The sequence below is a fragment of the Ptychodera flava genome, chromosome 21 (genome assembly GCF_041260155.1).
Source record: "Ptychodera flava strain L36383 chromosome 21, AS_Pfla_20210202, whole genome shotgun sequence".
Classification (NCBI taxonomy): Eukaryota; Metazoa; Hemichordata; class Enteropneusta; family Ptychoderidae; genus Ptychodera; species Ptychodera flava.
In genome coordinates, this window is record NC_091948.1 from 1,471,918 (window position 1) to 1,482,915 (window position 10,998).

General features: G+C 35.7%; 1 protein-coding gene across 3 annotated transcripts in view; it reads right to left on the reverse strand.

The window, feature by feature from the left end:
- Positions 1 to 10,998, reverse strand: part of LOC139121059 (semaphorin-2A-like) — a 291,580-nt gene that overhangs the window by 25,680 nt on the left and 254,902 nt on the right. For 2 of the 3 annotated variants that reach the window (XM_070685673.1, XM_070685674.1), the window contains one exon: positions 6,882 to 6,955. The exons of the other annotated variant lie outside the window; for it this stretch is intronic. In XM_070685673.1, coding sequence (XP_070541774.1) covers positions 6,882 to 6,955 — 74 coding nt within the window. The remainder of the gene's footprint in view (positions 1 to 6,881; positions 6,956 to 10,998) is intronic. 3 annotated transcript variants of the gene reach the window in all.

A 10,998-nucleotide genomic window follows, 5' to 3' on the forward strand; every position in this document is an offset into this window, starting at 1 on the left:
TCTTTTTTCAACTCTCTGTATGTGCGAAGTTTATTTTTATGTTGCCCTTGTCTGGTATCATCATGAATCAATTCAAATGCACACTTTTCAAATAGCTGTTTAACTTTTACATTGAAATTAGTTTTAAACTGTTTGTCATTTTCTATCTTTACATTCATGGCATCTCCAATATTTACGAGCAGCAACGATTGTTTAATTCCTGACACCCAATTATCTGTATGTGCATTGTCCAGTTGACAACCCAGATCATAAGCCTCACGAGTCAGTGTTGTATCAGATTTCTTACTTATTTTTAACCAATATTTGACCATTTGTGTTATGCTTGAAACAATTAGAGGATATCTACCCAGTTCCATTAAACATGCTATGTTGGATGCTTTATTATTCACTTTAAGTATGTGCTTACAAAATTTAATGTGCAACTTTTCAATTGTGTTTGTTAAGTTTGTGAGTATGGTTTTTGCATTTGTGCATATGTCTGCAGTCCATACTTCTGTACAGTATAGCAGAATAGGTTTTATCATGGCATCAAACATTTGTAAATGGACCTTAATTGGAATATTTGACTCTGCAAAGAGTAACTGTCTCAATTTAAAACATGCCTTCATAGCTCTGTTTTTCAAATCAATTTGTGCTCTGTTTAGTTTTCCTGTAATATTTAACTTTATGCCAAGGTAAGTATATGTTGACACATTTTCCAACTCATTACCATATATAGTAAATTTAAATTTGTTGAAAATTTTCCCCGATTTGTTGAAAACCATGATTTTTGATTTGAGAATGTTTATGCCTAAATGCCATTTTTCACAATAATGCCCTATTGAATTTATAGCATTCTGTAGCCCCGTAGGTGTCTCAGATAGTAGAAGTAAGTCATCGGCATAAAGTAGACATGATAAAGTACTCCGTAATAAAGTTGGTGGGTCATTGGTGACACAATTAAGCGAATCTTTTATGTCATTAATGTATAGGTTAAAAAGCAGTGGGCTTAAGCCGTCACCTTGCCTTATTCCTCTCTCCATGGGAAACTGTTCAGTGAGTCCCTCTTTCACCCTAATGCAACCCTTCGAATTTAAATAAATTGACTTAATGATGTTATAAAATTTCCCTGTGATACCATACTTTATTAGTTTGTGTAGAAGCCCCACATGCCAAATTGAATCAAAGGCTTTCTGAAAGTCTATGAAACAGCCAAAAATATATTTCCCCTTACTCAGATACTTTGTAAGTAATTGTTTTAAAATATATGATCACATGTACTAAACTCTGGCATAAAGCCAATTTGTTCCCTAATTATAAGGTTTTCATTTTTAATATGAGTAATTAGTCTTTGTTTTAGAACTGAAGTAAAAAGTTTACTATTGTACTTAGCAATGTTATCCCTCTGTAATTTCTCGGGTCATTTTTGTCTCCTTTTTTATATATCGGTACAATAATGCCTGTGTTCCATGCATCAGGAAAGTGACCGCTAGCTATGTAATATTGTATATTATAAAAAATCTCCAGAACACTCGGAACAGCGTAAGATTATGATCTCACTCATTCGAATACTACACTCGTACGGTAGGGTAAAACTATGGGAACTCAGATCGTTATATACTGTTTCGTCAAACGAGTCCGCTTATCTGAAGACGGCAAAAATGGTAAAAAAGACGGTAAAATGACCATAATTATTATTGCTTGTTTCTGTAAATTTTACCGACTATTCGTTAGTAGTTGTCGAATTTCTTGAGTTTGTCCGAAAACTATTTCAGTGAATGACGTAAGTTTCAAGACACCCGAGTGCGAACGCAATATCGATATTGGGATAGCAAAATCAGTCACAGACAATCGAGGAAGAACATAAGAGTCTATTAATCTGCGATTTAATTCATCCTAGGTTACCATGAAAGTAAAAAAGGTAATGTTGTGCCCTGGTTGGGAAAGAAAAGTTGATTAAGTTTTCAAAAAAACGTCAGCTAATACTCGAACAATTTAGTAAAAAACTAGCTCAGAAAAACGTATTGAGAAGAACGACATCACCGATCACGGCGATCTTCAGACCTTTTATCATGTTTCAGTCTGAACGGTCAACATTTGATGCTATAATCTATGTCAAGTGTCTCTTTTTGGTCAAATCCGACAGAGATGAATCAATCACGATTTAGTTTCATCGCCCCGACCCGACAGGAAATAATGAAGCTCATGGGCACCTGTATACATGTAATCGTGGCATGAACGCATGACCGTGCATCGCGAGCAAACAACGGTTTTGGACGTCACGAGAGCATTTTTTTTAGCAGTCTGTGAGCGGTTGAGTGGTTTGGGTAGGCTGCATACATGTAGATCGGAATCGAGTTGATTTCGGCCGAAAACAGTTAGAAAGTAGTTTTTCGTGCTCCGTCCAAATTGGATCCGCATGTAGCCGGTTTTGTCCATGGTAATCAGCAGAGCCCCGGTGGGAGGCCGTATAACGCCGGGAACACACAGCATCGTACGCAGGGCTAGGCCACAACATACTTCCAAAAGCGATCTATCGTAAAATATCGTACTGCAGGTCAACACACACATCACCCATTCATAGGCCTACAGGTACACATATCAACGAACAAAAAGGGAGAGGCAATCTGCTTGAAACCATGAAGCAGTCCGTTTGTGTCTGAATTCATTGAGGCGCGTGTTCAGTAACCGTTGGTCAAGCTTTTCGTTCAGTAGTAAGAATCGTTTATTCATTGTTGACATCGTAATCGATCCGATGTACACAACACATGTTTGATCGTTTGCACCTTTGTGCGTCCCCTCGTGATTGGCAGCTGTTTGAATGCTTTCATCTATTGTTTGTTGGACGCTTCGAACACAGCATCGAAGCAGTTTTGGCATAAAAAAATCAACTTAAAATGGAAAAAATGAGAGAATTTCGCCAACAGGGTGATGCCACAAGTATTCACAAAACGTAATATGTTGGAACAGTGCTTTAATTTACACCATGGTTGTTGAAAGCTCCAGATTTTCGGGAGCATTCGTTGACGTTGTTACCATGTGCCACTCATATTGGATTATGAATCCCCAGGGAGATAGTGGGTATTTATAGGCTCCCCCTGCCTTTAAGTCATATTTGTTCAAATCGTGGTGAAATTTGCATATTTATTTTTTTTAAGGCAATTTTTGTCATTTTCGGTCAAAAAATGTGTTTCTCAAAAAGGACTGGTCTGATAGCTTTGAAATTTGGTATAAAGGTTTCTACAGATAAACTAAGTAATATTTATTGAATTTCTGATGAAATCTGTAATTCTGTAATTTTGGGGCAATTTTTACCATTTTTGGTCAAAAAATGTGTATTTCCAGAACTACTCATCTGATAGCTTTAAAATTTGGTATACAGGTCTTTACAGATAAACTTAATGATATTTATTGAAATTATGATGTAATCTGCAATTTTGTATTTTTGGGGCAATATTTGCCATTTTTTGTCAAAAATGTTTTTTCCCAAAACTACTGGTCTGATAGCTTTGAAATTTAATATGCAGGTTCCTACAAATAAACTTAATATGACATATTGAAATTATGATGAAATCTACAAATTTTGTATTTTTAGGGCAATTTTGCCATTTTTGGCCAAAAAATGTATTTCTTCAAAACTACTGGTCTGATAGCTTTGAAATTTGATATGCAGGTTTGTACAGATGAACTTAATGTGATAAATTGAAATTATGATGAAATCTGCAATTTTGTCTTTTTAGGGCATTTTTTTGCAATTTTTGGTCAAAAAAATTGTTTCTCAAAAACTGCAAGTCTGATAGCTTTGATAATTGTTATACAGGTTCCAAGGGGTTATTTTAATATATGATTTATTGAAATTATGGTGAAATCTTCAATTTTTATTTTTTCCGGCATTTTTTGCCATTTTTGGTCAGAAAATTTCATTCTCAAAAAACTACTCGTCAGATAGCTTTGGTTGACATGTTCTTAGGGATGATCCAATGTGATATATTCAAATCTTCAATCGTGTTTTTTTGCAGTTATTTTAGCCACTACTTTTTTCTGGCCGCTGAAATAAGCTATCAAAGATTTCCACCTTCTTCGTCAACATGTGTCAAAAATAGTTATTCTCTACATAAACACGGCGGAGCTATATCGGCCTATAGAAGGAACACATTTATACAATAGTTGTGACATTAGATGACGAACTCACTGATGTTTATAAGAGAAAAGTTGTTACCAACATCATAATTTACAATACATTGGCAATAGGTATTTTGCAAAGTTGTTTACTCATGTATGTTCATCATTGCATTTATTGCATTTACTGACGCAGTTCAGTAACGTAATTTTCCCACTTTGTAAGACGAGTACTCTACCTTACAACACTCTCTGATGGTGTATGTTGAGTACTAATAAAATGTTAAATGTTAAATACAATATATCCATCATTCTCCAGACTTTACACCTTCACATATCAACACTCTGGCTATAATCAATCTAAAATCAACTTACTATATGCTAAAATTATGTCAACTGCTTCAGAGTAATGTCAGTTAGGGAGCCTTCAGTAATTACAGGGGGGAGTGGGCCGGGGGAATTGGGGGGGGAGGGTCACTTTTTAGAAAACAGTTCAAGGGGGAGGGTCACTTTTTATAAACCTATCTCGGGGGGAGGGTCACTTTTGACAGAAGCTGATATTATGGCCAAAACTTTGACTGTCCGTGTGATATTTCCTGAATAGGAAATCACCAACAAAATACGCACACACTTATAGACTGCCATGCATAGTGAATCGATATTTGGTGAAATTCCAAAATCAAATTTCTTACACAACCATAGACTTGTAACCACTCTAGTCTTATCAAGAGCAATAATGTGAATAATCAAGCATACATAAATGCACAGATTTATCTAATTTTGTACTGAAAAAAAATTATTCATAGTTTCATCATTGACCCCAATGCATAGTGAATCGACATTTTGGTGAAATTCCAAAATCAATTTTCTTGCATAACCATGGACTTGTAACCACTCTAGTCTTATCAAGAACAATAATGTGAATAATCAAGCATACATCAATGCACAGATTTATCTAATTTTGTACTGAAAAAAAATTATTCATAGTTTCATCATAGACCCCAATGCATAGTGAATCGACATTTTGGTGAAATTCCAAAATCAAATTTCTTGCACAACCATGGACTTGTAACCATTCCAGTCTTATCAAGAACAATAATTTGAATAATCAAGCATACATAAATGCACAGATTTATCTAATTTTGTACTGAAAAAAAATTATTCATAGTTTCATCATAGACCCCAATGCATAGTGAATCGACATTTTGGTGAAATTCCAAAATCAAATTTCTTGCACAACCATGGACTTGTAATCATTCTAGTCTTATCAAGAACAATAATGTGAATAATCAAGCATACATAAATGCACAGATTTATCTAATTTTGTACTGAAAAAAAATTATTCATAGTTTCATCATTGACCCCAATGCATAGTGAATCGACATTTTGGTGAAATTCCAAAATCAAATTTCTTGCACAACCATGGACTTGTAACCATTCTAATCTTATCAAGAACAATAATGTGAATAATCAAGCATACATCAATGCACAGATTTATCTAATTTTGTACTGAAAAAAAATTATTCATAGTTTCATCATAGACCCCAATGCATAGTGTATGGACATTTTGGTGAAATTCCAAAATCAAATTTCTTGCACAACCATGGACTTGTAACCACTCTAGTCTTATCAAGAACAATAATCTAAATAATCAAGCATGCATAAATGCACAGATTTATCTAATTTTGTACTGAAAAAAAATTATTCATAGTTTCATCATAGACCCCAATGCATAGTGTATTGAATGACATTTGGTGAAATTCCAAAATCAAATTTCTTACACAACCATGGACTTGTAACCACTCTAGTCTAATCAAGAAAATTAATATCAATAATCAAGAGTACACAAATGCAAAGATTTACCTATTTTTGTATTGGAAAAAACTATTCATAATTTCATCATAAACACCATGGATAGTGAACCAACTTTTTAGATGAAATTCAGAATTCAATTTCTTGTACACAAATGTTCATTTTACTTCCCTATTCAAGCAAAGTACATTTAAATACATTATCAAACATATATAAAATACAGATATAGCATGTTTTGTGGGGTAAATTGTCAATAATTTGCCTGATAGACTCCCATGTATTATGATTTGATATTTTTGGATGAAGCACTAAATCAGCTACATCTTGCCTTCTTATAGTTGCACAAAATATGGTGACCCTCCCTCAGATGTATGAAATACCATATCTTGAAAAATTCTTGCGTGATAAATTGCGACTGTCCCTCCAAAAACACCAGCCCTCCCCTCTGTAATTTGTCCCTAACATAACAATTGAACCAATTGTTATGTAAATTAGCTGATACTGTTTTAGTTATTCCCGGGGAGAATACCGCAGTGGTTGGGGGGGGAGGGTCAAGTTTTAGAATGTCGGACAAGGGGGAGGGTCACATTTTAGACAGGAGGATTGGGGGGAGGGTCACATTTTACGGTACAGGTGTTCGCGAAATTCCCCCGGCCCACCCCCCCTGTAATTACTGAAGGCTCCCTTAATATTTCTTTCTTTTCATCAATTACATCATTGCAAGCATGTAAATTACACTGTATGATGTTAAATCGTCAAACACAACTCAATACCATGTACCTGTACTGGGAAAACATGGTCAGAGAAGTACTTTCCATTAGGACCTCTCTTTTTGTGACGACAAAAGAAATCACTGTCTTCAAGCAAGTCTCAAAAGATACTAAGATACACTTAACTGCACCTTCAACTGTTTGTTTGGAACACAAGAGATGGTTATATTTGCACAGTAGAAAATAACTTTAGAAACTCACATCACATACTTGAACTTCTTCGAGAACAACTGGCTGCCCTCCATTGTAGAGTACTTTCAAGACTGCTCCTCTATCTGAGATAAAACAAACAGTTCATCAAATTCTTGAACACCTTTTGGCACTCTGAAGTCTTTCTTTGAGGTTTCTCGGGCCAAGTTAGAATAGTAAAGTTGAAGGATATTAGAACCTGAAAGTCATATCTAGTAATAGCAAGCTCATCGATTTTCAAGATTTCCTTGGATTTCTTATTTCTGGAGTTTTTCCGATCCCAGCTTTGAACTATTACTATATTCATAATTGTTTGAACTGACTTCACTGACAGGTCGTATTACAGTAGGATATAATTCCTGTCTAAATATGGCTTAAGCATATTTATGTGGCATAACTGTTTTTGATTTTGCCTTTCAGGTCTTGTTACGGTGTCATTTAAATCACGTAATTTCTTATCGATTAGATAAGGAACAAAATAAAGAGCATGGAGTAGTTTGCCAGGAACCAAAGAACAACAAGACCGTTTTGACCAGTTTCGAACTTTTGTTTTGAGGTGTTTTTGTCGTATTTTACTTTCATTGACTGCTGAGATGACTCAAGATTTTCCCTGGCTAATTCACATGCCTTTTTAAGTTTTGTACGAAATATGATACTATATTGCAAATTATTCGGACAATCATTATTGTCTGATAGAAATTTCTTTTTGATGAGCTTAAGTTGGCAATGGACTGTATGTCCAAATACGAGACTCTTGTTAGAGACTCTTGAATTGCCTCTCTAACAGCAAAGATCAGAAAATGAATTCCTATACATCCTACTGCTTCTTAGTGTCAAAATAATAGGTCCTTATCATACTTTTTAAGGTTTGGTCACTCTGCGCCCTGACTTTGTGGGTTATAGGTGGAGGACCTATACTGTTTAATGCTAGCTGATCCATGACTTGTTGAAAATCTGGACATAAAGTTAGAGCTTTGATCGGACTGGACACATTTAAGAAGGCCAAATAAGATGGAAAATTTTACTCAAGTGCTCACCATAGTTTTTGCCTTTTTGTTTCTCTGTAGTATTGTCAAGATGTACTCCTTTCCTGATCTTGTTTTTGGTAGGGGCCAAACATAGTATAAATCTTAATAAATGGTTCTTGAAATGCAGGAATTTGACTGTAAAAGAGCCTTTGGAATGGTCTGATTTGGCTTACCTATCATTTCACATGTGTGACAAGTTTTACACAGGTGCCGCCAACGGGTAAATTTCATCAATTTCGCAAAACCATCTCAAAACATGTTTCGAAGGTAGATACACTGATTTTAGGCATTTTTGACCTTGACCTAAATTTTGGAGGGGAAAGTTGAGCTGTTCGTAACTGCCCTCCCACTGGCATACGCGGAAACTTGCCCTCCCACTGAAATTATACTCCCCACTGCCCTCCAGTATCTATGATCTGCCCTCTCCCCACTCCCCACAACAATTTAAGCTCCCCACTCCCCTCTCCCCACTACTGAAATTTCCCGTTGCCCACTGATGTACATATTCCCAAAAGTGCATTTCATTTACGCAACTGTTTATTTATCACCCATGTTGCGTTTGTTCTGTGATTATTCGTATTCCGCCTGTATTTAAAGCTGAGTAGGGGGCTAAGTACCGGACTGTTTGACTGACCACTTGGCTTTTCTCGGGCATATGCAACAGTTGCAGGCTGGCCAAGTTACTATGGGCCATCGTGTTCAGAACATCCTACTTACACGACAGTCTTCTCGAGTAAAGTGATGTAAATAAATTACCCGTTTTCGATTTATAGCCATGCCTATGCGCCTATTGATTCGGGATTCGGGGCACTGACCCACTAAGCAAGTGATGAAGAGCGCCCTCTTTGGCACTATGTGAAGCAAGGGCAACCTACAACAAAGTCGAAATAGACTCTTCAGCATCATTATTCTATCGTGGAACCGGACAAGTGCAGTCGACAAATGCAGAATTTTAAGATGATTGGCTTAAATAGGGAAGAGGCCTTGGGCATACAAAGAGTATATCCGTATGCACTGCTGTACTTACTCAGTACTGGCCGACCCCCCTCCCCCACAGACCGGGCCCCTCCCCTATACTTAACGGCTGCTTACATTTTTCATCCCCCCGTTCTTTCAGAGCACCTTTTGACCTGCTTTGACCCTATTTTCAGGTCCCATTCTAAAAGTCCACAATCTGTAATTTAGACACTTTCCTGCCAATATCCATGGGTTGATGTGATTTTGAATTACAACGCGGGGTCATACTTGCCTAAAATACACGGTATAACCCACAAATTTCATCATTCAGCTGCATTTTTCAAGCGCGTAGCTTTAATATATTAGTACATATATATCAATGTGTTTACAAATTGAAAGTCTTTTATGCAAAGCATCATACCAACCACAAATTCATCATTTAGTTACATTTTGATGCTCACTTTGGGAGCATAACGTTTACACATGAGAGATGTATATCAAAGATATCAGGATGTTTGCAAATTGAAAGGCGGCTTTTCATTATGAAATGTACTATTCATATGTAAAACATGACAAAAACTGGTCCTTTAGTGTTTCCTCTATGATAATTGAGTACAAGAGAGCAACAAGTACAAAGACTTCACAATAGAGTGACATATTTTAGAAAGGCAAATGACAAAGTTGGTATGTTTTCCTGTGTCTAAACACCCATCAAGGTTTTTGATGTACTGCTGTTCTCTATTTGATATTCATTATTGACATCCGTTTACATACAATAGTTTTTGAGATCTGGTTATGCATAGAAAGTGTGAAATATATTCACATCTTATTCAAAATATTGTATGCAAACTTCAAGCATTAAAATTTAACCTTTGAAAATCGCATCTTACAACTGATATGCCAACAATTTCATTAAAACAGAATGACTGAATGTATAATTTATATTTCACATTTTGTTTCACTTTTGTTGTGGGGGACGAGTTTGAAGTGGGAGTCACTCTGTTTTTGAAAGTTGGAATAGGGAGGGGGGGGTAATCCACTTCTGGACATCAGTAGAAAATAATCCACCCCAGGCCGCAAAAACTGTCCAGTCTCTAAATCAGGACTGAGTATTTTCAGAGATATTAAGGAATCAAATAATAGTGTGAGTTCTTCAGATTCAAAGATTCCTTATCTCTGTTTCATCCCCTCTCCTGGAAACATGGAGAACATCTGAAAGCAATGTGTCTTTCATTGTAAAGATACCTGGGATTTAATATACTTTCTCGTTAGGACTTCAAATGAGCAAAGAAAACAGGACACCACTATTTGATAAAGAATTATTTTTTATTATCATTATGCACAATTTACTCATGCACACTTTCACCTGATTGTAAATAAAAAAAAAAGATGAAGTATTTCATTAGAGAACCAATGTTTTTCAAAGTTACCAATATTGTAAATCCTCTGTGGCTGCCATACTGTGAACACATGGAAAAAAGTCTTTCCAAACACTCTTGTTGCTATTCAGTTTTAAAAATGCTTAAAAACTAGACTGTATAGAGCCAAGACTTGATGAAAGAAGAGAGTTTGCTTTGAAAAGTAGGTCTGTAAGATGTATTCTAGCTTCACATAATACGCTCTATCCTGAAAGCCAGAAATAAATAAAGATGGGAGCAGCTCTGCTGTGATAAACATGTATTATATCAGAAAATTATTCTGACTTTGTCAGTGTGAACAAGTCATGATGAAAGGTGATCACTATTTCACTAAGACCAATTACATAACAAGGAATTTGTATACCAAATTTCAAGACAATTGGAAATGCTGTTTCTGATAAGATTATTAGACCAAAGAAGTACAAGTATGTAAATTTTACCATCATTTGAACAAATTTTCTTTATGTGACCCCTGGGAACTAGCCTACCAAATTTCAAATTAATATGAGGATTGGCGTATGGAAAGATTCTCTGACTAAAAAAATACAAAACATTTCCCTCAATTAAATGACTTGGACAAATGAACTTAGCTGACCCAAAACATTATGAGAGAAATGAAATACATAATGCTTATTAGGGCCACAATGTGGAAGATGGAAACATACATTTTAATTCAAAACGAGCATCTTTCAAGGTTTATCTCATCCCTAGGTTGACTAGGTATAC